The sequence below is a fragment of the Phocoena sinus genome, chromosome 16, assembly GCF_008692025.1.
Source record: "Phocoena sinus isolate mPhoSin1 chromosome 16, mPhoSin1.pri, whole genome shotgun sequence".
Lineage (NCBI taxonomy): Eukaryota > Metazoa > Chordata > Mammalia > Artiodactyla > Phocoenidae > Phocoena > Phocoena sinus.
Window position 1 is genome coordinate 69,030,161 of NC_045778.1, and position 27,918 is coordinate 69,058,078.

General features: G+C 36.1%; 1 protein-coding gene across 1 annotated transcript in view; it reads right to left on the bottom strand.

The window, feature by feature from the left end:
- Window positions 1-4,224: 4,224 nt before the first annotated feature.
- Window positions 4,225-27,918, bottom strand: part of CCDC186 (coiled-coil domain containing 186) — a 48,455-nt gene continuing 24,761 nt past the window's right edge. The window contains exons 5-16 of the mRNA XM_032608732.1: window positions 25,653-25,865; window positions 24,627-24,746; window positions 21,191-21,295; window positions 20,626-20,724; window positions 20,373-20,459; window positions 18,658-18,800; window positions 15,246-15,501; window positions 14,406-14,595; window positions 13,133-13,213; window positions 10,426-10,636; window positions 8,957-9,176; window positions 4,225-8,274 (exon numbers count right to left, since the gene is read on the bottom strand). Of these exons, the coding sequence (XP_032464623.1) occupies window positions 8,191-8,274; window positions 8,957-9,176; window positions 10,426-10,636; window positions 13,133-13,213; window positions 14,406-14,595; window positions 15,246-15,501; window positions 18,658-18,800; window positions 20,373-20,459; window positions 20,626-20,724; window positions 21,191-21,295; window positions 24,627-24,746; window positions 25,653-25,865 (1,809 nt within the window). The 3' untranslated portion in view covers window positions 4,225-8,190. The remainder of the gene's footprint in view (window positions 8,275-8,956; window positions 9,177-10,425; window positions 10,637-13,132; window positions 13,214-14,405; window positions 14,596-15,245; window positions 15,502-18,657; window positions 18,801-20,372; window positions 20,460-20,625; window positions 20,725-21,190; window positions 21,296-24,626; window positions 24,747-25,652; window positions 25,866-27,918) is intronic.

Consider the following 27,918-nt stretch of genomic DNA (forward strand, 5'->3'; position numbering starts at 1 on the left):
ATGCATCCTTCAACATTTTGAATAATAGTTTTTTTAAAAAAAAACAGGAATTAGCCCTTTATTTTTAAAGACTTAGCTTATATGTCCACATCTCAGAGCTTTGCAGTTTACAAAGTTCTTCCACATTCAGTATCCTATTTAGTCCTCAGAAAAATAGGTTTTATCATCCCCATTTTACAGGTGAGAAAACTGAAGCTCAAAGTGGTAAAGGGACGTGTTTAAGGTTTTACAGTCAGTGGCGGGGCAGGGTTGTCCAAGTCCATGTCCAGATCATTTCACAGCCCTCAGCATTCTCCGGTTCCTTAGATGGAGATGGGGCAGGAAAGGGAGGCTCCATTACAGTCACCAACAGGGCAGCATGAAAAGGTATACCCATAGGTAATTCAGAAGCTTAAGGAACACCTATTCATTGCCCAGACTGTCAAGAAAATTATAATATCATCTATCAACTGTGAGTCCCCGGCAAATCTTTACTGAGTTTAAAAGGGAACAAAATGACTGATTTTATTTCTGTTCTTCTCTGATTGCAGTTAGAGGAAGAGCTTAGTCAAAAGACAATCAGAAAGAGGAAGAAAAGAGGGGCACCAAGTCTCCAACTAAGAGTCTGCTAAATCACACAAACTTGCACATCCATCTTCTTTAATAGATTATTGGTCTTTTGTTTAAACCATATTAGTGCAAAGAAAAAGAATCTAAATACGACTTCAACCCACTCACTGAAGTATTAGCACTTTTGACTTTTGGGAGGCAGCAGAGGATAGTGAAAGGCACCCCAAAACCGGGTTCCAATTCCAGCTCAACAAACCCCTAGCAAGGAGATCCTCAGAACTACTGTGCACCTGTTTCCTACCTCATACGGTTGTCACAGCCTCCCTCAAAGCAGTTCATTAGTGTTTGTTCCCTGCCCCTGCCTTGATGTTTGTCCTTTAACTGTGTTCCTTATCATTTCAAAGGGAAAGCAAACGTTCTTAAAATGCAAAAGCAATACAGTACATTGTATTTGATTTATTTCTGACCAGAGAGACTAGGTTCTAAATGCTACTGTTAAGTAAATACAACATTGGGTAAACTCCTAAAACACATTAGAGCACCTCGCAGGACAAACCATGTTCATATAGTAGCTACTTTTCTTATACTGACAAGTGTCCAGAACCATCAGAGGGCCTTTTAACTTCATTGGGGGATGGATCATGTAGCCAGCTTATCAGACCATGAGCTCCATGGCCCTCAGGCCATCACCGCAGACCTCACCTTTACTTGAACTTAGTCCCTTACCCCAGCGCTACCCACCCCCCAAACCTGTTAGGTCTCTGCCTCTCATCTCCACAGCCTGCAATACAATATGACACCTATTTACCTGTTAATGAGCATTTAAGACAGAGGTTAATCTAGAAAAAACATTTCAGTATACTCTGTTTCCTAGGATTGACTGGCTTTTTTTCTTTTTCTGGAAGCTTTAATAGAAGTCAACTTTAAATTACATAATATATGAATACATTCTTTTAAAAACTGAAACAGTCCTTTAACCCTGCACCCCTACACCATGCCCCCAACACACAATCACACAAGGTTAATTTCTACTAGGACTTCAGTGTTTAACTCTCTGGAATCCCCTCCTTCAAAAAAAAAAAAAAATATATGATAAGCTGGTACATCTCTAGTTCGACTTATAATTTCAAAAAGGTACAAAGTGAGATCAGGAATCACCATGGACCATCCTCTCTAAACAGCCACATTACATGGGTCTCGCCTCCTGCGGTATATCGTCCACAGCACAGGCAAGCCCGTCTATGACATGGAGCACTTCCACCAGCGGAAATAGTAATTTGACAAGGAAACTGAACGTGACAAGGAATGTCGCTGAACTTTCTCTTTCCCTTTAATCTCTTCTCACTTGACTGACTTGGTAAATAAAAGCCCATCCAAGCAGGATGCTGAAGGAATCGATGAGGCTGGAAACTCAAGACAGCCAAACCAGCTCTGCACAGGTAGAGCTCTGGTTGTTGTTTTGGGTGTGATAAGTTGTGTGATGGGGGAGGCAGTGAGTGTGGCAAGACAAAAGGAAAGGTCCTCTTCCGCTTATCCCAAAGCTGTTACTGAAATGGAACGATGTCATGCCTGCAGGTAGAGTGTGATCTTTAAAAACCATCAGCAACGTTTGTGCTTCAGAGTGTGCACTTTGCAAACAAGTTACTCAGACTGCTTAAACTTCACAACACCTTTGTCAGACTGTGATATTGGATCATCCAATCTCTCAGAAGGCACCTGGGGCTTGAGCATGTGGAGCACCATTCTGCCATGAAGTTATGCTTCCAAGCCTCTGCTTTAACTTTTTTTGAAAGTTGGTGCCTTGGAGCTTAGAAGGCATTTAACCACATAAAGAAAAAAGGTAATAAATGTTACAGGCAAGCACACAAAGCCTTTTTACTCATAAATTTTGATAAGACTTAGTCAGTCACTGTTTCAAAATACGATTTCTATAAGAAAGTGGGTTCTGAATTTCAATTAGGAAAGCCAGGAACAGACTCTTCTTGGCCGGCAAGTCCCAGCAGGGTCTCCCTCCAATCCCTCCAGGCTTGCCCCAAATTAACCCCAAAACAAAACACAAAATCCAGGAAGAAGTCAGTTCAGAGACCAAAGCAACAGCCTCCTTTAGCATGGACTCCTAGGGACCTGTTTTTGGGGGGAGATGGGATCTATGGGGGCTCTGGTGGGAATAGAGCTGCAAGTGTTTCATGTGGGCAGGCAGACTAGATCAAGGGCATCAGAGGTAGTGGACATTTGCGGGTATCTTCCCTGGTCAGACTTCATAAAGAAGAAACTGCCAAAGAAACAATAGCTACTGTGGCAGGTTTAACTGCTATTTCTTGGGACAAGTAAAGCATAAGGATGCTGAAAACACATACACACAATTTCCTGTCCTTGGGCCTTTAATTAGTCATTAAAAGCAAAAACTACACAGTGAAATGGATGATGTGGAAAGCCATTCTAGTATTTAATATAGTTCCCAAGTAAATGTAACTAGAAGTTGATTCTCAACAAGCTAAGTTTTCTTATTTCAGTGAATCCTAAACTTTCAATAGAACTCTTTTGCACTGGGTTAAATGGTAGAGATTTTCCTCTCAGGTCTAACATCCTATCCTTTTTTTTGAAGTACAATTAGGGGGCAGACTGGCAAGTCTGACTGGCAAGAAGCATGGCCTTTGGACAATTTAAAGGCTGAAAATTCTTCAGAAATAGAAAACTGCTTAAGTGGATGCTTCTTTTAAAAAATAAGAATCAAGTCTCTTAAATGTAACTTAGGAATTAATGGTGCATCTCTGCAGGGGCAGGGACATCAAGTCTAGTCACACTGTTCTCAGAATCATTAAAAGAGCATTAGCATTGGTCAGCCAAAGGCATCCTCCCAAGTTGCTGGTCCTGAAGAAGTGTGCATTCATTCTACACTCATTGATTGAAGCAGACTTTATTAAGAAAAAACAGACTTGGATTTAAGTTTGTTGGAACGGTCTTTTACGACTGTGGGCCACACTGAAGAACCGTAAGCCAATACTCTTCCAATAGCTCACCCTCTTCTTTCATATATTCCTCTCTTGCAAACAAATCTACAAGTTGCTGAACGCAGACTATTAAGGATGTCAGGAAAGCTTCCTCTATTCTATTACTTTTACCTTTATTCCAAGGATCCTGATTTCAGGGGATTCTTTCCAATAGTAAACTCTTTAAGGAACGTTGCATAATCTGTGTACTTGAACTGTTAAGAGAAATGGAAAACACATTGTGATGTGAAATATCCACCATACACATTACCTTCATGAAATTAATGCCATTTCAATATATTTTTATTGAACGTATTAGATCTTTATTGTTAAAGCTGGATAATTTGGGCAAGTAAGTTCCATAATTTTGTGGAAAATCTGAATTTATTACTGGCTTGTCAAGTTCAATGAGAAATTTTCACATAGGCATGTATAAAAGGCCTTTTATAAAAGGCCGAATTTTGCTATCAATAATTTAAACAAAAATTTAAAATACGTGGCATTCAGTTTGCTTACTATTGTTCACTGACTTTTAATGGTAATCAGTAAAGACAAAAATGGAAAGCAAAAATTCTTCATCTGGTTTAAAAAAGAAAATTCAAGCAATCTGTATCAGGTTTTGCCAAGTCTGGAGAATCAGTCTGTTAGCAAGTGGTGTGCGTAAATAAATAAACAAAGATGCCAGTAAAATACAACTTGGTAAATAGGCATTACCTATTTAATAAGTACAATATATACATAAAATTCTCTTGAAAAGCTTCATTTTATACAGAAACATATTTACAAAATGAACAGTATAATCAAACTAAAGATTATCTGTACAATGCACACACATATATATCTATGAACTTTGGAAGGTAAACAAGTTTCATCATAGTCAAAATGGACAGCCATATGCATTTTAAAAAAGAATTTCATTCCAGAAGAAAAATACATCTTTAATATACAATTATATTTTTCATTTATTTTCCTGAAAATTCTTTGTTTGGATTATCTTCTCTCGTTCAGCCTTGAAAATTTTCAGGTTTCTAGTGCCACCAACTGGTGTTAAAAATTCACAATCTTAGTGTCAAAAAAGAATTGTTTTGTTTTAAAAAGGTTACTGGAAGATAGACCACTGAACTCAGCATCCATAAGGCAAATTAATGATATGGAATAACATGATTGATAAAAATATTTTCACCACGGTAGCATATATAACATTTACAATATTAATGGTTTCTAGTGCTTTTTTCCTTCTACTGGTAAATCTTGGTCTAAAATTATATGTAAAAGTCTTTAGAGTATACTGCAAAACAAAGTTTGGAAATATGCATGACAATGTGATTAGATTCATCTTTATAAGCATCAAGTAGACATTAATAATTTACTAAAATGGCAAAAATCAAATACCATTTTATAGTCTTTGGATTTTTTTCCTTCTTCTTAAAGAATAAACATCAAGCTGTGAAAAAGTTAGGAATGTGCAGAACCACCATGAAAACAGCAATCTGCTCTCAGTGTACCTCAGCAAGGATTCATTTCCCAAAGCTTCACGCCAGAGTGAGACTTCTGGGTCACCGACTTGCACCAGTGAATTAACCCTCTTCCAACAGGGGCTGGTTGTGAGCTGCAGAGGCTTAAAGAGCCGCTCCTACTGCCTCCCAGCTATTTTCACTAGACCATAAGCTCCGTAAGGACAGGAATTGCCCTGTCTGGTCTGTCTACCAGTATAATGATGATACCCTGTATGGTGCCTGGCAATAAGAGGTTTCTAATAACTGTGTTTATTACATGAATAAATTTATTCATGTTTATTACATGAATAAATAATAATAAATGTTGGTAGCCTGACAAAATTTAATTTCAAGATAATCTGCTTTAAATGGTTATGGATAGAAAGTTAAAAAAAAAAAAAAACACTAAAGTTTAAACTCATTCTTCTGCCCAAACCCATTTTCAATCCTTAAAACTTATCAGGCTAATGTTTGAAGTGGTACGGGAAAAAGGGAGTCACAGCAAGTATGCACTTTAAAAGTGAACCTAGTGAAGTGTATACATATATATACACACACACAAAAATCATTTCCTGCTCAAAGAAACCAAAATACTGCTAACAAAAACAGCATTTGATGTGTTCAATTAATAATAAACACATAAAACAAAATTTCTCCTAGATCTCAAGTTTATCCGGACCATTTTCCTTTTCTAGACACCCCATTCTTCTCTCCATATATTCAGTACAGTAAGGGTAGAAGGTCCTCTAAATGTTTACATCAGAATCTGTCTGTGAATCAGTTTAGAGAGAGGGAGCTGATAAATGCACATTTTTGTACACACTTTGCTCAGTCCTGATCCATATACAAAAGGATACAGTAGAAACTAAGGAGCAAAAGGAAAATAAAGCATTTTCTTCAAGTTTTCCACAGTTCCATACATTTATGGGTGGGAAAAGTAATAATAAGTCAAAATATGGCTTATAATTACATTCTTCTAAAACTGTTTAACCATTAAACTTCTCTAAGTGAATGCTGGCACAAATGTTAATATTGGAATGTTTGTTTCACTTTCATATGTAATATATGTATGCAAAAAAATGTATATATATTTTTAAGGTGTATAGACATAGAATACTATGGTTCTGACCATTATTTAGTCTCCATTAATATATTTTGTGTCTTGGGAGAAAAAAACAAATATTGTAGTGTATGACTCTATATCACATAAGAAGCTATAAAAATTTAGTTATGTTGACTACTCTGAATAGTCTTTGGGAGTATCGACAGTATTGTCAAAAACAACTAGGAAAATAATTCAGATGTGATTGCACTTACCCTCTTATTTCCTTATTTTGATAAATTATTACTGGTAAAAAGAACAAGATACATTACAGTAAGGCTAAAAGTTTTATAGCTATTTTAAATATAAAATGTTTCTGAACTTGTATTTCCCTTCTGAAGTGAAAAGATTTTGTTTTTAGATGACAACATATAACTCAATATACATAAAAAATGCTGCATTGGATTATCTAATCCTTAGTAACTGATCTTTTTAAGCAATGTTCATTAAAAAAAAAAAGTTAAAACACATTAAAGGGAAATTGCCACCATAAGCCCAGCCCAACTTTTAAAGCCACACAATTCTTGTTTTTTTGTTTTTTTTTTGCGCTACATGGGCCTCTTACTGTTGTGGCCTCTCCAATTGTGGAACACAGGCTCCGGACGCACAGGCCCAGCCGCTCCGCGGCATGTGGGATCCTCCCGGACTGGGGGACGAACCCATGTCCCCTGCTTCGGCAGGCGGACTCTCAACCACTGCGCCACCAGGGAAGCCCAGCCACACAATTCTTTAAAGGCTTTTAATCCACCGCAAAGCTTAATTCTGTTAAGGGGAGAAAGAAGTTGGCGAAAATCCAAAACGAAAATGAGGCTTGCTGCAACATCTGTGTATGTGCCAAGGTATCTACTACAGAAATTATCTGAATATAATGAAATGTGAAAAACCACACACAAAAATTAAAATAAGTGAGAAATTACAAGAGGTGAGAAAAAAATTCAATGACAGAAATACTGATACTATGACTGTCAACATTTAAGTGTACATCATAAATATTGTAAAACTCCAACAGGATACATAAATTTGGTTCTAAAATTCCTTTGGTTACGGAGATGTAATTATTTTGTATTTTAAATAAATATACCAAACACATCATATCTGGGGACTGTAAGATCACCCCACTATAATATATAATTATACCAACAGTAAAGAATGGTACACAGATAAAATGGTTAACAGTGCCATATGCTGGATTTTCTTGGGAACTGGTTCTTTATAAATATCTTAAATTTATCTTTATACTTGATGTCAGTAAAACTAAAGTACTTCAGTTTCAAAGAATTCATTATTCATCTCTCTGTTCTAATGAGACTAATCCATTTCACATTTTAAAATATAACTGAAGTCCACAGGAATTCTCTAAATGAGCAGATTATTTAAAATCATATTTTATGTAACTGGAGATTTAAAAAATTCAACTATTAACTCAATTCGAATCTGAAAAAAATGTACCTAGCACAAATAAGGAAACCTGACAGGGGCATACAATGCCTGATCATTGCTAGTTACCAAAAGCTAGCTTTCCTATTAGCTTCCATTAAAATCAAATGGTTTAAGAACTCATTGGCATCCCCAACACACAAGCAAATGTTATATTAGAAAGTCAAAACAAGTTTTTATCACTTCTTTAGTTTTCTTCATGTTGGAGAAATAGCATATTACTGAATAATTAACACCTGTCCTTTCATGCATAATTTTAAAAAGTGAAATCATTTTTGAGATTATATATTTTAAAGGGAAGAAATACGGAGACGGGGTTTTCAAAAGCCCTTGTCATAATGTTCAGCACTTCATATGACTATCAGCAAATTAAATAAGTTGTTCTGATTCAATGACAGGCTGTCACCACACAAAAACAAGTTTCATCAAAGCTTACATTCTTACAGTATACACAGCAATGCACTTGTATTGTAAAAAGGTACTTTTTTATACAGATGAAGCAAAACAAATTTTTTACTGGCTGACACACAAAGCAGGGAAAAGTTTCCAACAATACTGGGCAATGGCACCTGCTCCTTGTGTAGCTTTTGTCTGTTTACTGAGGAAGAACTTTGTGTTAGGTTTTCTTCGTCCTCTGTTCTATGTCATGCTGGTGTTTAATAAGACGTTCTATTTCTGTTCCAAGTGTTTGCAGATTTTCCTTTAACAATTGGAAAAAGAGGGAAAAGAAAACAGAACTACTAAGTATAATAAGTAAAAAGATTCAGTTTGAACTATTTTTGCCTAAATTCTGAACTGAAACAGTGACAGTCTTAAATGCCATGCGAGATAAACTAGGCACACGGCTGTTTTCAGTAAAGTAATCCTGTACGCTTCAGAGTCAGAAACACTTTTTACTGAAGCTATAGCAAATTTTAGTACCTAAAAATATTACCAGATTAAAAAAATTATTTTTTAAATCCATTACTAACCATCAAGGCCCAGACAGCACAGATAGAATAGCTGGGTCAGATAACAGCTGCAAAAATAAAATAAGCTGGAATACATTAGAAAATAAATGCCTCAATCTTAAAGTCTCAGTAATCAATTATAACTAATTGTAATATATGTCAAAGGCCACCCACTGCAAAGTAAATGACTCAGTAAATGACTCGTCTTAGCGTCTATCCAACAGCTAAACTGATTTTTTTGCTATTTCTTTCTTTCCTGCTAATTTAAAAAATTGTACTTTTCAAAAAGAGAAAAACACAAAATTTTATATATGGAAAAAATGGCTACCCTGCATTACAGAAATAGTCCATCCATGTGTTGGATCGAACTATGAAAGAGGCACCATTTTTGTCATGTTTATTGGTTGGTAAGTGAATGAGAAATACAAATACCTTCAAAGTAATATTTTTCAATAATGTATCCTCCAAAACAGCCTGTAGTTTTCGGTTGATCTCCAAAGAGAGTTCCAATGTTAATCCACTATCAGCTGGATGGGATGTGTATAAAGATGCCATGATGCCACCCCGTCTACTTAAATGGACTTTGTTAAAATCAGATGCCTCTGAAGAAAGTGTGCCTGATTCTTCTCGTAAAACGTAACTCTGAATTATTCTGCAAAATAAAACGACACTATCAGTTATGGCCTTGCAGAATTACAAACACTGTAATTTGCAAGAGTCAACTAATCATAAGCTTAAAGATGATTAGTATAAAGTAATTATCTATTAGTTAATAACAGAACTATATTAGAAAATAAAGGGGTTTTCCTTATTCAGATGGTTTCTTAAACAATCCCATTTTTGTTCTAACATGGTATTTAGATTAAAGATATATAAACATTGCTTTTCTATTTTTTCCTTATTACTTTAAATCAAAATATGTGAGCAATTTATTTTTCCAGTTTCAGTTAATATTTTCTATTTTCCTGTCATTAAACTTAAAACTGTGTTTTACTCTTTTTCGTTTAAAAGTCATGGGCAAATTTTTCTCTAAGTCTAAACTTATTTCAAAATAAAAAATTTTAAGTTATGGGTAAAGACCCACAATATTACTTAAATGAATATGGTATCTGTGAGAGGAATTTGGCCCAGCACAGGCTCTGGAGCCAGTCAGAGCTGGGTTTGGATTTCCAACTCTCGGTCTGTCACTTACAGGATGAGTGGTGACTCTGGAACATTTAGTAATTTGACCTGAGCCCCAATTAATTAACCTATCAAATTAGACACAGTGGTCCCCAACCTTTCTGGCACCAGGGACCAGTTTCGTGGAAGACAATTCTTCCACGGCCTGGGGCGTGGGGTGGGCTACTTCAGGCAGTAATGCGAGCAATGGGGAGCCTGCATTGCCGGGAGTTGGGGACCCCTGAACTAGAGGACTCATTCCCTCCCTGGGTAGTTTTAAGAAATCGATGAGATACTGTTAAGTCACAGGCACAGTGCCTTATATTTATATTTCTCTACTATATTTAGTAGATGCCCAATAATAACTCACTATGTCCTGCCCAACAGGAATGATAATCCACAACCCCAGTATCTCTTAAAACCACCATCTTGAAAATAAAAAGCTAAGTAGAGCACTATCTGTTTTTAAGTCCAAAGGTATTTTAGTATCTTAAAAAATTAGTGTCTACTGAACTCTGCATCACCTTAAAGGAAAGACCTGTGTTTTCTTTAATGTCTGTAGTCCCAAAACCTAGAACATAAATAAGTTATCAGTAAAAGATTGGGAACTGAATGACTATAGTTTTAAGAACTATTTTTTGAAAGAAAAACTCTTGATATGACTAATTTTGAACACAATAACTTTACCATGTGAATAATGGTATTTTGAACACAGATTACAGTACCATAATAATACATACTTTGTTTTTTTCCTAATTTCTTCCACCAATTGTTTGATGTGATCCTCCATAAATTCTATCTTTTCATTTTTCCGAGCATGTGCCTTTTGCAGCCTTACTATCCTCTCAATCAGCATGGCCTTGTCTACTTCTGGAAAGTTATCTACAGCTACTGACGACCCAGTATTTTCTGGAGATCGATCTTCTGCACTGCTTCGAGCATTGAGGGACCCTGAAGACAAAAAAAGTCCACTTATTGTACTTAGTCTGGAGTCAACTCTAATCTCATATATTATTTCTTCTAGTATCATTTTCACATATTCAATTTAACAGAGTTGGGTACAGAACACAAGTCATACGTGACCTGAGTTCTTGTTTCTGAATACATTGATGATAGAAAAAAGGGTCTAGGGCTTCCCTGGTGGCACAGTGGTTAAGAATCTGCCTCCCAATGCAGGGGACACGGGTTCAATCCCTGGTCCGGGAAGATCCCACATGCCACAGAGCAACTAAGCCCGTGTGCCAAAACTACTGAAGTCAGTCAGAAAGAGAAAGATAAATACCTTATGCTAACAAATATATATGGAATTTAAGAAAAAAAAATGTCATGAAGAACCTAGGGGTAAGACAGGAATAAAGACACAGACCTACTAGAGAATGGACTTGAGGATATGGGGAGGGGTAAGGGTAAGCTGTGACAAAGTGAGAGAGTGGCATGGACATATATACGCTACCAAACGTGAAATAGATAGCTAGTGGGAAGCAGCCACATAGCACAGGGAGATCAGCTCGGTGGTTTGTGACCACCTAGAGGGGTGGGATAGGGAGGGTGGGAGGGAGGGAGACGCAAGAGAGAAGAGATATGGGAACATATGTATAACTGATTCACTTTGTTATAAAGCAGAAACTAACACAAGATTGTAAAGCGATTATACTCCAATAAAGATGTAAAAAAAAAAACTACTGAAGCCCACGTGCCTAGAGCCTGTGCTTCGCAACAAGAGAAGCCACCACAATGAGAAGCCCGTGCACCACAACAATGAGTAGCCCCTACTCACGGCAACTAGAGAAAGCCTGTGCACAACAATGAAGGCCCAAGGCAGCCATAAATAAGGAAGGGAGGAAGGGAGGGAGGAAGGGAGGGAGGAAGCGAGGGAGGAAGGGAGGGAGGAAGGGAGGGAGGAAGGGAGGGAGGAAGGAAGAAGGGTCTAGTATGTCTCTCAGGAACAGAATGAGTAAGTGCAATAGAGAAATGAGAAATTCCAGAAAAGTCAGAAAAACAAGTCTGAAGTGACACCAAAATTAAACTGAGACAGACACAGATAAAGACAGAAGACAGAATATAGCCAGTGGGTTAAGCTCTGGAACCAGTCTTCCTAGGTTCAAATCTTACTTCTCCACTTTCAAGCTGTGTGACTTTGGACAAGTTAACTCTCTGTATCAAGGTCACTTCATTTCAAAATGTGAATCATAATATGATTTGCCTCGTAGGACTGTTATCCTCATTTAAATTAGTTAAGATGTCTGAAGTGCATGAACAGCATACATAGTATGCACTAAGTACATGTTAGCTATTATTTTTACCAATATTATTTGAGAAGAATTTCTAATCCTTTTTATCCTACAAAGACACATTTTTTTCCTAACCCTATTATGTAGATTTAAGACAAGTAATATATCTTATCCAAGGTCATGCACAAATAAATGGTAGAGCTGGGATCTAAATACCCAATGTGTAATCTCAAACCCATGTTCTTTCTACTACACAATTTTCCCACTATTGTAACAGTTGATGTTTTTTCCCCTAATGTGCAACTCCTGGGAGGCAGTGTATGTAGTGGCGTGCAGACTCCAGAGCCTGAGAGTTCTGTTACTGTGGATTTTGGGAAAGTCATGCAACCACTATGAATCTTAAGTTTCCCCATCTGTAAAATGGGAATACAACACTTATTTCACATGGCTGTTCTGTGAGTAAATGATATGTTTAAAACGTTTAGCACGGTTCCTGGCATTCCAAAAATGGTAAATATGCTGATATTTTTGCCAATTATAATTTTCACAGTGCTACTGATCATAATTTTATAGATTCAATTTTTGCTTTAGACTATAGGTATATTTACCATGAGAAAAGCAAAAAGATTTTAAAATACACACACACACACACACACACACACATACATATATATATATAAAATCTGATATATAATGATGACCATTTCATTAGCTCTCAGGTGTTAAAAGTAATATAAAATTAAAAGAAAACGAAAGAGCATACTACACCAAATCTCTCTATAGATGGATACAAATCTGAATTTAAAAATGGAAGAGTAAACTGTTGCACAGAATAAAGAAGCAGGTACGGAAAAGGAGGTAGGGAGACAGATGGTATAGAAACCCATGACAAACTTGAAACCCTGTCTAATGATTAAACATTTAACTGGAAATACTTTTTACAACGTAATTATGTACAACTACTGCTTTTTATAATTCAAAATTAAAGAAAAGCATATCGATACTTTTTAAACAAAAAATCCTATTTCTTTTCCTTTTTTTTTTGGCCATGCCGCGGCTAATGAGATCTTAGTTCCCTGACCAGGGATTGAACCCACACCCTCGGCAGTGAAAGCACAGAGCCCTAACCACTGGACCACCAGGGAATTCCCGAAAAATGCTATTTCTTTTTATAATCAATCACTAAAAAACAACTGTAAAAACATTAGTTTTTCACCTGATGAACTAGAACGACTTCCCATGCTGCTGACTTCTTTATCATAGCTTCCATTCTCAACCTGATCTAACTTTCTTCGTGCTGCAGAAAAAAGAAATGGATTACTTGTGACAACTGTCATGACCATTGGCCCCCACTATCTCTGATTTTAATTGCTAAAATCACTTAGGCCAAAATGGCATAAACAACAAGAGAAATTTCTTGAACATGTACTTTCGAAAGAAGGGCTGTAGGGTCATTCATATAAAATGACATCTAGAAATGTACAGGTCATATACAAAATATATGGAAACAACATTATGATAACAACTGATAACAGGCATCACTTAGGTACACAGAACCTAACTTTTGGAGTCCTGAAAGATTTCGAAGAGCTCTACACTACCACAAATTTCCCCCAAATTTCCCTTCAATCACATCTATGAAAACAAACTAAATTCTTATGGCAAATATCTGAATATATTTATATTAAGTAAATACTAAGTCTCTTTTACCATATTACTACATTTCACCCTATTTTAATACAAATAAAGCAGTGGGGAATAGTAGAGAATAGGATGTCAGAATACATCTCTTATTCATCTTTGTATCCAATCACATAGCACAGACTCCCAATTTGTATGAATTTTTAAATGTAAGAAATCTGGGTTCCAGTTCTAGATGTTAATTGTTGTGTCCAGGTAATTTATAACCTTTCTGGGACTCAGTTTCCCCTAAGAATAAGGGTTAGGGTTCAATGATCTCTAAGTGAGAGGTCTACAAGGTGGGGGCAGGTACCCTAGATGCTGCACAAAACAACTCACAGACAAGGGTAGGGAGAAAATATCAGAACTCTATTTATACTTATATTTAATCTAATCTTTTTAAATTTGTATTTTTCATGTTTTTCTAATGTGCATAAACTAGAGTAATACATGTTTAAAATTTACAAATAACTAGATACAAATTAGAGAACAAATACTTAAATACTTTTTTATTGACAGCAGTATGTGATCAACAAAGTCTAGACACTACTGCCTTGGTAAGGTACTTTCTCAATTCTTACATTTTGTGGTTCTGTGAATAAATGTCTTTTAACATAGAACATGCTATAAACTATTCATGGAACTACAAGAAGGTCAGCCATGTGGTTTATTAACATTAATACATTAAAAAGAACACACAGCTCTAATCAATGTGGGAGAAACTGATGTAAAATATACTTTTTCTATAAATCCTTAACAATGAAAAGAAACAAAAACATTCAAGGTCTAAGTGTAGAAAAATTTTATACCTTGCTGAAGTTGTTTGGTAAGATCCTTGACACTAGAGGTATGTTTACGTCTTTGAGTTACTAATTCATCTTTTAATTCTTCGACCTGGGTACTCAATGTTTTAACTTCGGTTTGTCTACAAGTGAGTTCAGCTTGCAGAGTCTGGACTTCCTCTTTTCGCAGTTCTTCTTCTTTTAACAACCTACTTTCCTAAATATTAAATAAGATAAAAAATACCAACTTTAATATCTGTTTCAATTACTGTTCACACTTTAAAACCTTAAAAATACTAGGTCTTTCATAGTAAATTCTTCTGTCATCACTCATTATCAGGTTTTGTTTACTGAGCTCCTCAAATTCTTTATACAGTAACGCAGGGGGATATATTAATGCATCTGCCATTCTATACATGTAAAACAACATGTGATACAGGTCTCTGTATTTTTTTTTCATGTCTCTATTTCTGGTTTAAAGTCTCAAATTATTTTTATGAGTAACCTGAAGATACTCTCACTACTTGGAAATATTAAACCATTTTTAAGCTATAAAAATACAGAAATTTAAAGTTCTTTTAAGAAATATATAATAAATCCAGTTAGGAATAACAAAAACCCTGGTTTTCTTACTTTCAAAAGTGAAATATTTCTTCCTAACGATGTTAGGGAAAAATTTTTATTATAAACTACGTAAGTTGAAAGGAAAAACTGACATTTCTCATAGCATTTGAAATTATCAGAAAGTCAGTGCCAAAAAAAAAAAAAAGAGTTTAATCAACTACCATTAAGTTTATGCTTTTAGGGAAATTTAATTTGTGCTACTTGCTATGTTGCTTTAAAAGTTAAATGTACACTTATACTTACCAAATTAATATTTGTCTGTTTCATGTGTTCACATTGGCTTTGTAACTGACTTTCACTACAGGAAAGTTTATCAAACTGTGACTGCAAAGAATTGGATTCAGATTGAAGTTGTGCATTCTTACTAGTGAGCTTTTCTGTAAAGAGTAGTAGCTCAGATTCTCTTTTCCTACTGCCTTCGATGTCTTTTTGCAGGTCATTAATCAAAGAATTAAGACTTTCCACTTCTTCCTTCAAATTTTCAATTTCTTGTTTACCTCTAGAAAACAAAGTTTACAATTAAGAAAAAAATTAAACTATTAAAAGACATTAATGGTTTGCGAATTTTCATCAAATGAAATTCTTTATGAAGGTACTTTTATTCATTCATCCAAATATTTATTTGGATTACTATGAATGCCTAATATATGCTAGGAACTAAGAGCTGGGAATATACATAAGCAAGACTGACATGGCCCCTGCTTTCAAAGAGCTTTTAGTCAAGTAGTGTGAAAAAACATTTTTGATGATGAAAGCACAAAATGGGTCACCTAAGCTAGTGTAAGTGATGAGTAAACTAATATTTAAAGGGTTAGCAAACTTTTCCTATAAAAGGCCCACACAGCAAACAATGTAAGCTTCTGGAGCATATGGCCTTTGTTACAACTGTTTATAACTCTGCCACTGTAGTGTGAAAGCAGCCACACATAATACATAAAGGAATGAGAGTGGCTGTGTTCCCAAAAAAAAGTTTATTGACAGAAAGAGGCAGTGAACTGGATTTGGCTTCTGGGCCATAGTTTGCTAATTCCTGAGCTAAAGGGAAAGTAACAGTGAGTGGGAAAACAAAATATGTTCCAGGTAGAGGAAACAGTATGTGCAAAGCTGGGAAGGGAACAAGAGAATGACTTCTTGTTGGTACTAACAAACAGATGTTCAATACCAATGAGGATAAGGACAGTACTATATCCTAGCACTTAACACAGGGCTCGGCATCTAGGAGACAATTAATTAACATTTGATAACCAACTATTGCTGAAATACAGAATAAAGAAGGAGAAGGCACAGAGGGAGAAGCAAGGTTACTAATGATCTTCCAAGCCATGTTAAGCCATCTGAACTCACTAGGCAATCCTTGAGGCAATGGGAAATCATTGAGAGGTTTGAGATTTCCTTTGTAAAAAAGATTATCCTAACCATAGTGTAGGAAACAGACTAAAGGGAAGCAAAAAAACAAAACAAAACAGTTTAGAAGCCCTGGCAGTTTGCCAGGAGAGCTGATAATGGGTTGGACAATGGTAGCAGCAGTGGGGATGTAAACAGTAAATGAATTTGAAAGATATTAAAGAGTTAGCATCAAAAATATTTTGTGACTGGTTACATGTGTGAGGGAAAGGAAAGAAGAGCCAAGGGTAACTCCCAGGTTCCTGGGTTGGAAAATCATGTGGATGTCACACTCATCATTCATCTCAGGAACATCAGAGAAGCATATTTGTGGACAAGATACATGAATCAGTATTGGACATATTATAAGTTTGAGGTGTCCTTGATACTTGTGTATCTGGAGCTCAGCAAAAAGGGTTGATGATAATTAACTTGACGGTCCTGCAGCACACTACTGAAAGAGTTAGCATCACCCAGGGTTATAATAAAATAAGAACAAAAAACAGCTTTATGACATAAAGAGAAGGCTGCCAAGGAGACAGAAAAGATTGGCCAGAAAGTGGGGAGGAACACCAGGAAAGTACAAGGAAATGAAGCCAAAAGAACAGAGCATGTCAAGAAAGGTAATGGGCTTAGTGTGTCCATACTGAAAATTCAAGCAAGGCTTAATCTGGGAAATATCTACTATATTTAAGGATGCATTAGCAGTTTGTAATCGAATGCTGGGGCATTAGAATAAATGGAGAGGAACAGAAGAAGAAATGTGAAGAAATGGAGAACAAGCACAGATGATTCTATAAAGACATTTTTGGTTGTGAAGAAAGGGAGAAAGGAGATCATAAGAGTTTTGATGTTTTTAAGATATAATATTTAAATGTAGAAAGAAGAAAAGTCAGTAAAAAGAGGGAGGTAAGAGATAAAGGATAAAGAAGGAATAATCAAGAAAGACCCTGAGAAGGCAGAAGAGCATGGGATCCACAGTAGGAGTAGGGACCACAATTTGATTCAGAAAGAATAGGAACATTTCTTCCATAGTAACAGAAGGAAAAGAGAAATGACTGCAGATGCAGGCAAGTTCATAGGACTGATAGCAAGAGGCTGAGAGAACTGTCACCTGACAGCTCCCTTTTTTTCTGTGAAGTAAGAGGTAATCGCCTGACAAGAGTAAAGAGCAAGGTGAGAGGGAAGATCAGAAGTGTGAAGAAAGCAGTAAGGTTTGGAATAATGCTAAGATGGGGAGAAGGCTCTGACTAAGGACATATGGTAGGACTGGAGGTGCATTAGGATTCCCGGTTGAGGCTGGTTGCTAACCATGAATTTATAGCAGCATCAATCTGGATGATCTTGGTGATTTCTTCAGCAACACTCAGCAGCCTGGGTGTTGGTAGGGTATGAAGAAGAAGGTATCTGGATCCAGCCTGAATCCAGGCTCTCTCAGGTAATGTCGTAAGTAGAATTTAGCTAAATGGCTTTATAAGAAGCCAAGGAATAGGACTTCCCTGGTGGCGCAGTGGTTTAGAATCCGCCTGCCAATGCAGGGGACACAGGTTCGAGCCCTGCTCCAGGAAGATCCCACATGCTGTGGAGCAACTAAGCCCGTGAGCCACAACTACTGAGCCTGCACTCTAGAGCCCACGAGCCACAACCACTGAGTCCACGCACCACAACTACTGAAGTCCACATGCCTAGAGCCCGTGCTCTGCAACGAGAAGCCACCACAATGAGAAGCCCGCGCACCACAACAAAGAGTAGCTCCCACTCACCTTAACTAGAGAAAGCCCGTGTGTAGCAACAAAGACCCAAAGCAGCCCCCCAAAATAAATAAAATAAATTTATAAAAAAAAAGAAAAGAAGCCAAGGAATAATGTTACCTCCTGACCTTGAGCTACATGCATGCAAAGATATAGACATAGATACATATCTATCTTTTAGAAGAAAACCTACTGTGTATAAGTAATAGAATTTGAAAGCTAAGGAATGGATAAAAAACTACAATCCATTCTGTCTTATAAATAACTACTGCCAAAAAAAAAAAAAAAAAAAAAACTACTGCCAATATTTAGGGAATATAAACTTTGATTTTTAGAAGCCGTGATGGGAACTACAAAGAAAACCCAAAATAAGTTCAAATGAAGACAGGAATTAAAGTTTTTTTTATCTAGTAAAATATAAAATTACTCTTATTTAATGCAACAATTGCATTTAAAAACAGAAACAAGATAGAATCAAAAAGCCTGTTGATTAGCATAAACAGAAGTTGCTCATTTTATACCTTTGATGCTGCTCCTGTATCTGACTTGCAATTTTCACTTTGTCCAATAAATTCTGAATTTCAGCTTTTTGGCGATTAATAATTTCTTTATATTTTGATAATTCATCTTCTGTTCTCAATCGTTCATCTTCTAGACATTTTACCTATCAAATCATCATAATTGAGTTAAACTACAAACAATATTTTCTTGTTCTTTATTAGCTATTTCAGACAGTGGTTATACATTAATAATCTAAGCTAAATTCTGAAGCAATATTAATTAACATGAAGAAAATATAATAGGAAGTTAACAGTCTTGGGTTTTAGTCTCAGATTTCTCATGATTTAGTCATGGGATTTTTAACATGCCACTTCATTCTGGCTGAATCTCCATTTTCTCGTCTGAAAAGAGGATGTACCTTCCCTATCTGCCTCAAAGTACTGGCATGAAGAACAAATAGAAAGGTACATGAAAGACACTTTAAAAATTATTAAGTGATCGCAAATTCAAGGTGGTTACCTAAAAGCCTATTTCTAAATAAATGAAAGATATATAATGATAACATATTTCACACTTATATTAAAAGGGCAAATATTCTTAAAATGAGAACCATAACACTGGAAAAGATTTAAGAGGTTGTTAGAAATTAAAACTGTATACAAGGGACTTCCTTGGTGGTCCAGTGGTTAAGAATCTGCCTTCCAATGCAGGGGATGTGGGTTCAATCCCTGGTCAGGGAACTAAGATCCCCCATGCTGCAGGGCAACTAAGCACATGCACCGCAACTACTTAGCCTGCGTGCTCTAGAGCCCACGTGAGAGCCTGCAACTAAGAGAGCCTGCATGCTGCAACTACTGAGCCCACGTGCCACACTAGAGAGAAGCCTGCGCGCTGCAATGAAGAGCCCACATGCCACAACGAAAGACCCCGCATGATGCAACGAAGATCCTGTGTGCTGCAACTAAGACCCAACACAGTCAAATAAATAAATAAATAAATAAACAAGCAAGCAAGCATTTTTTTTAAAAAACTGTATACAAGACTATTAAATATACCTAGAGAAATGTAAACGTTTTCTATTATTTTCTTTCTTTTCTTTTCTCATTAATTAATTTTATTTATTTATTTTTGGCTGCATTGGGTCTTCATTGCTGCGTGCAGGCTTTCTCTACTTTCTCTAGTTGCAGCAAGCGGGGCTACTCTTTGTTGCGGTGTGTAGGCTTCTCATTGTGGTGGCTTCTCTTTGTTGCGGAACACAGGCTCTAGGCACGCAGGCTCAGTAGTTGTGGCTCACGGGCTGTAGAGCACAGGCTCAGCAGTTGTGGCACACGGGCTTAGTTGCTCCATGGCATGTGGGATCTTCCCAGTCCAGGGCTCGAATCTGTGTCCCCTGCATTGGCAGGCAGATTCTTAACCACTGCACCACCAGGGCAGTCCCTTTCTATTATTTTCTGACACAGCTCTAAAGCCCATGTAACAGAGGACCAAGGATAACTTATAGACAAAGCAAATGTGCTGTGAAACAGGAATGTGTGGCAAACACTTTAAAGGGACTGAAATGGAAGACACTTATTTCTCTAAGAGTCAATTTTGTTGCTAGGGAATTGACATGCTACTATTTGATTTTGGAATATTTCTATATAAATATCCTTTCCCCAAGATTTAAAAATCAGAATGAGTACAAAATTAAAGATAGTTATCCTTCCTCTGGAGTCATGCCTAAAGACTGAATTACCTTTGTTCTCAGTGTTCGTAGCTCATCCATGCCCTCCTTAAATGTCCTCTTCAGATCTTCTAGTTCCTTTATTTTGGCATGATGCATCTTTAAAAAAGTTTAAAAGAAACCACAAATCATTATATACTAAACCAGATCTAAAATTTATTACCTGCTCCTTCCAGAAGGCCTTAAAGTAGCTGGCAATAAGTACTTGTTGTTTCTCTCCTCTATATTATACCATCCAAGGTATACAAAGAACAAAGCTACTCACTTCTAGCTGGTCAGATTTTTCTTGCATTTGTTTTTCAAGTTCTCCTTTTGTGACTCTAAGCTTGGCATCAAGCTCATTTGATTTAATTTCTTCTGATTCCTAATGGGAAAGAAATGACAAAAGTATGACAATTTTTAAAGTTTTATGCTTTGAAATGTGAAGAAGGCTTTTGCAATTAAGTTTCCTCATCGTGAAATACATAGCTCATGTATGTAAAATTGATGACTGTATTCAAAGATTTTAAATACGTCAATTTTGCACCAACTAGAAGAGCATACTTAACATATATAACATAATAGAATGGGCTCTTTTTTTAAGTTATACATTTTCTTGTACTCTTCATTCTTCTAACGTTTTCTAGTGTTTTTATTTGGTTAAAAACTTCTCTAGTAAGATCTCTATTTAACCTGCAAGTACTTTAACATAGGAAATAGCCTGTATTTAATTTAGCTGCCCTACCAAATCCATTCCACACTTCGAATATTGTAGATACAAAAATTTATGAAACAAGAGTACTGATATCTGGCATAATTTGTTACTAATCTATTCAAAAATTTAAGCATACCTGATATGTTTTTATCATATCCTGACAATTTTTCCGAATTTGATCTGCTTCTTCCTTTGCTTGAGTTAATTTTGTTGTTGTCTCTTTGAGTTTATCTTTGGTTTCCTGCATTGACAAAAAGACAATGTGAGATGATAGAAAATATATATTGGTCTCTGTCCCCAGTTCCTGGCACAGAGCTCCTAAAACCCTTGTAATTTTTTAAATGATAAAAACATTAGGAGCATCTCTTGTTCTAATACTGGTCTTTAACCTCTGTTCCTGCCACAGAACTCCTGAAATCCTCATAATTTCCCAAGTGATAGGAGTGTCTTTTGTTCTACTGAGGTGACTCTGACTGGACTTCTGGATGACAGCTGGTCCCCAGAAAGACCAAGTCATGGTTAGAAGCTTGGACTTTTCAACCCTGTCCCCCATTCCCTTGAGAAGGCAGAAGGGTAAAAATGGAGTTAATGATCAATCTCAAGCCTATGTGATGAAGCCTCCACAAAAAAACAAAAGTATGAGGCTCGGGGAGCTTCCAGATGGTGCACACATCCAATATCGAGAAGGTGACACACCCTAACTCCAGAGGGACAGAAGCTCCTGCACTTGGGACCTTCCCAGACCTCACCTTATGTATCTCTTCATCTGACTGTTCATCTGACCCTTTATAATGTCCTTTAATAAACTGGTAAAGGTAGATAACTGTACTCATTCCCTGAGTTCTGTGTGGTACTGTGGCAAATTTTTGAACCCAAGGCAAGGGGGTTGTTAGAACCTTCAATCTATAGCCAGTTGATCAGAAGAACAGGTGATAACCTGGGCTTGGGACTGGTGCCTGAAGTGGGAGGTGGGGGAAGTCTTGTGGGACTGAGCCTTTAACCTGTGGGATCTGACACTATCTCTGGATCGATAGTGTCAAAACTGAGTTAAGTTGCAGGCCACTCAGCTGGTATCACAGAGAATTGCTTGTTGTGGGGTAAAGCCTTCTCACATTGGTAACCAGAAGTGACAGAAGTGAAGTGTTCTGTGTAAAAGTAAAAGAGACACAAAGGGAAGAAACCCACAGTAGGGAGAACTGGATTTTTCCCTATGAAGGAAAACTGGGTTTTTCCTTTACAGACAGCAACAAGGTTGGCATAGTGATGTGATGAATGGTGAGAACAATGACCAGACAGTAGAGAAAGCTCTTGTCGTAGCACTGCCACTGGAGTCAGATACTATTTTAGTAATAACATTTTATGCTTCTGACAAAAAACTAAATGTGGCCTGAACAGTTAATTGATAGTCATTAAATAAAGTTAAATTTGATAGAGTTTTCATCAAATCACTAGAAGTTACTAACCTGAAAAGACAAAAAGAGCAAAGTGTTTAAGCAGTTCTTTGTAGATCCATATAAAAGTCAATTGTTTGGTTTATGGCCAAGGTATCTATCCAAAACTTTTTTACAGATTCATGCTGCAATTTGGTTTCTGTTCCTAACTACTCTCCTAAAATAACAATTCTGAAGGTCTGCAGGGACTACTTTCTCATCAAATCCAATTGCTTTTTCTCATTTCGTCTTCTTGACTTACCTGTTCCAGTTCTGATCACTCCTGACTCTGAATAGCCTTCCTCTGTTTACAAGACAACATACTCCTGTTTTTGCCCACTTCATCATTGCCTTCGCTGTCTCCTTGACTAGCTAGACTTCCTGTGGTGACTGTCCCAGTACAGCCCTACCCTGTAGCTCCAACATTCTCCTTCAGAGTACCCATCCAGTCCCATAATTTGGGCTATCATGTGGATTTCAAATGAGAGTTTAGGTATCATCTCCTCCTAGTAGCTTCCCTTCAGAAAGGGGTAGAAGTTGCTATTCTGCCTTCCCATAGATAGAATCCAGGGAATCCCTAGATTGTAACACTTGATACATTGTACAGCAGCTTACATGCTTCCCCCACTGAGGATACAGCTTCTGGATAACACCTAGCTCAGTAGTTGCCACATATTAATTGTTCATGTAATAAATGTTGAATTAACGAAGGAATACCTAACATAAACCTTCTGTTCTAGTTAGGTTGGTTTTCTCAAACACCAAATATTCATCTCCCTTTTCTCTCTTATCTTGCTGTTCCTCCACTTGGAATGCCTTTCCTGTCATCTCTTAATGTAAGTTGCATCTATCCTTCACACACGGCTTCTTATACATCATTTTGGTTTTGGATAAACCTACCATACAATTAAGTGCCTACTTACATACTTTCAGTTGCAGGTCTTTTAAAAATAATTTCACTTATATTAAAACTGTGTTACTTTTAAAATTTAAACATTTGAAGGCTTTTTCAAATATTGTTTTTTAAAATATGAGAATATTAGCTCAACAACAAGAAGGAGAGAGAGATAGAGAACAGAACTTTATCTGTTTTACCCCCCCACTTCTATATCATCAATAACTAAAACAGAGCCTGATACATAGTAGGTACTCACTTCATTTATTCAAAACATAGCAATTGAGAGATTCCTGTGTCAAATACAATTTCAAATGGTTTGTAGCCCTGTGTGAGCCCTAAGGATTGTTGCCCCTACTCCTTCTGGCAGTTCTTTCTCTGCCCATATAGTTTCCTAACACTCATTTGCTGATCAGCAATTAGCTCAGAAACCTACCATTCTCTAACCTATCTCTGACCACTGTCAACAGACACTTCTCCCTACAGTTTTCTCTGATATTATAATATACAAATATCCGAAGGTTAACAGTTCTACCGACTTAGGATTATTTAAAGAGATGCCAATGATAATTTAAACAATATCATTAAGCCTATTTTTGAAAACGTGGTAACTGTTATAAATAACATGGCTCTTTTGTTTAAATCATATTTCAAAGTTTTTTTTTTACTTCACATTCTATCATCTTCAGATTTTTATTACTGCTTATACCAGTTCAGTTACTGCTTAAAATTATGGCATCAGGTACCAGCCTTTATCACCACTTTTTATTATATTGTTTAATAATATGATATTCATTATACACAATACCAATAGAATTATATTCATAATAAACAGATAAGGAAACTTACTTTGTTATGTTTATATTTAAATAAAAATTCATATTTCTTGATTATAAGAATTGTATCATCACTAACATTTTTTTAAGAATTTCCAGAGTTTACTTTCAATTTTGATAACCTACATATTCTCTTCCCCCGAACCTGACAATGTTTAATATAAAATATAGAACACTAAAAATGCTTAAAGAACAAAGTCATTGAGGGGTTAAAAACAATGAATGATAAAACAACATTCTATCCAATTTAATATGTAAATTATGCAAGGAAGTATCTTTTTATGATCACCAAATATTCAGGCCCAAGCTATCCTACAGGAGTCACTAAGCTTTATGCCTCATTAATAACTATTACTTCATGTGCTCTTAAAACTGATTCTAATAATTTTTCCACTGTATTACAGTACTCACCTTGTGTGAATCCATTTCTGCTTTTAATTTGTTTTGTGCCCATTTTACTTTAATGATTTGAGAGTTGATATCTTCCTTTAATTTGTCTATTTCTCTGACGAGTCGAGTAGTTTCACCTTCCTAAAATAATATCACCAGGTCATATTTTTCATTTAAACAACCAACCAATCATTTGTGTATCTTTTATATCTCAAGATAATCAATGCAATAACACTATAATTCAGGGCTAGCACATTATGGCCTATAAACTGACTTAAAGTTCAATTCATAAGAGGACAGTAAAAGCCTAAAACCAATTAACAGACATAAGGTGATTAACATTTATATCTTAACCAACTAGTACACTGTGAGTATAAGCATACCTTTCTGATTCTTCTCAACTGGCTGACATTAAGGTGAAATATGAATTAAATTGGTTTTGCCAGAATTCTTGAGAACAATGACAACATTCCTGAACTAAAAGTTAATTAATAAAAAATACCATTGATTACCAAGAAATGATAACCTACTGGACACAAGACTACGCCATGAGGATGCTAGCTAATAGCAAGGATTCTAAATAGCACAGTAATTAAATCTCCTTGGACAGCATGTAAGAACATGTTTTTCTACAAGTAAAATATGAATTCTATGATATGTAAGTAAGTGTTACATTAAGATTCTGGTCAAAGTATACTTCTGGCTCAAAAACTACTCACATTTTGACACACCATGTATATCTTTTACCAAAATAAAATCTTCCTTTGAAGCACAAAGTCATTTCTTCAACATGTAGATTTTAAAAGAAAGTTTTTAAAAAGATCTGTCTAATAAACAACACGTCAGTTTCTCATCTTTTCATAGGAAAACCTTTTTGCAGCTAAGTAACAAGATATTGGAATTATTAAAGCATTCTTTGAAGGTAAACTAAGAAAAACAACTTTATGTTTAACAGTGGTTTAACCATGTTAAGTTATGATTATTTGATTAAATAAGGAAAAGCAAAGAGAGTAAGTTTCAAATAAGATACAATATCAAAAGTTATACCTTTGTTTCGTACAGCTGGTGCAGCCGTCCTTTCTCCTGAGAAAGTTGCTTAATTTTGTTAGTGTTTTTCTCATATTCTTTATTTGCATCTCTAAGTTTTTTTTCAAGTATCTCTTTTTCCTTTCGAAGGTCTAAAGATTCCTTCTCGCCTCTTACATACTTCATTACCATTGCTTCTTTTTCCTGGCGTGCCTCTTCACATTTCTTGTTAGCCTTTGAAAATAATATCTAGCATTAATAAAAAATATTTTTCAAATAAAAATTAATTAAAACAAAATTTTCCTATAATATCACCAATGTATTTTTTGGTCTTTTACACAAGATTTTCAGGACCTGTGTCATGAAATTTTAAAAAAGAGAAATGATACAATGAACAAATTAATATCATTAATATTTGCTTCTTCCCTTTCCTATTCCTTTTCCTTTAGCTAATATGGTTGCTATTTTCTGCTTACTCCTTCAGATCACTTTTCCATTCTTTCCTAGCCCACCCTGTGCTCTGGGAAAGTGACCATCAGGGACCATATCAACAAGTTTCTTTGCCCTCATACTTCCAGTTGGGTTTGGCCAACAGGAGGCACTAAGCAGAAGATTAGGAGGGTAGGCAGAGAATGAGATCTGGCTCCTCCAGAATCATACACTGTTCCTGTCAGGTGACCTCTCTATGCAACTACCTTCTCTGGGTTGTACTACCTGCACCGTCTCCTTATTCCTTTAGCCCAAAGAGTGATGATGGCTCCTCCAGCAGCCCCAGGATCCTGCATTTTCCCAGGTTGGACTCCCTAAATCTCACCCATACCTTTGTAAAGAGTCCTTTTATGAAATTCTCCCCAAATCACCAGTTTCTCTTTTCTGTCAGGATCCTGAGTCTATGGCTAACAATTTCTAAAATCTATAATCTTAGCTCCCTCACAAAAAAGTAAGTAATATGCTAATTAGTGATCGCTGGGTTCCTCTGTATGAAAAGTATTTGGCATTTTAACAAGAAATACCTAATTGGATTAGGTGTGACATCTATCTATATACTAACTTAAAATTCTCTGTAACTATAAGCTGGTACTCCATACTGTGAAATTTCATACAATGAAAACTTCTACAGATAGCCCTTCATTTAAGTAAATTCATAGTTCGCAAATATGATGAAGCACATACTTATTTTACAGAAGATGGATCCTTAAACTTTAAGACCTTCAATGGCATCTAGTGGTAAACTCCAACTAATACTATAACTGAATTGAAGTAGGTTTAGCGTTAGGATAATGTGGGGAAACCTCCTATGCTCTGATGAAAGTGACTGACAAAAAATGTTTCATGAAGTTCTGCTACAGCTGATAAGCACATCGAGTAACCACTCAAAATATTATACATATAAGTATTTTAAAAAATCATCCAATTGGGATTTTCCCCCCATTGAAATAGCCTAATAATTTTCAAGAGAAATTAAAGAAAACACTGGAATAGGGATGGCAGAGATCCCTGAGGATTTGATGACATGCTTGTGGACAAATGATTGACAAAACCGTGATGGAATTGGCTGACAGAATTAGCTAGATTTTTAGACAATTGAATAACTGTACTTAGAAAAAGTCAACTAATGGTAATGTCAACTTTAAAAGAAGTCCAGTTCCATGATAACTTAATGCTTAGATAATGGATTAGCTTTTGGGAACACAATGAAGAATAAGCCATGGTAAGTCCTGGAAGAGCTCACTACCTAGTAAGAACAACACATAAACGAAGATTATGAAACAATTTCTAGTGGATGAATGTACAAAGTTCTTTGAAAATACAAAAATACTAACAGTCCCTGGGAAGGGTTGGCATGAAGGGTAAAAGATGCTATTTGTACTTGAACTAGGTGCTATACTTGAGCTAGACATTGAAGGACTCAGTAAAGGGATCAGTCAAGGAAAGGAATTCAAGCTAGAGTGGTTATCATGTGGTTATTTTAGGCTCAAATGCCGAAAAGCATAAAATAGCATGATATATTTAGAGGACATTAAATTATTCTGTAGTGATTAAATTTGGTGTGTTGATTGCAGTGGAGAGGAAGTAGTTATAAAACAGAAAAGGAGGTAGAGATCAGATCCTGAAAGGAAGAAGGACTTCTCTTCTTGTCATGCTAATGATTTGAGATTTTATCCTACAGGCAAAGAGAAGCCAAAGACAGATTTAATAAAAGGTGTTTTAAATTTTATTAAATTAAATTGTGTTTTAAAAAGATACCTGGTAGCAACATGGAAACTTCACTGAAGTTAAGAGATAA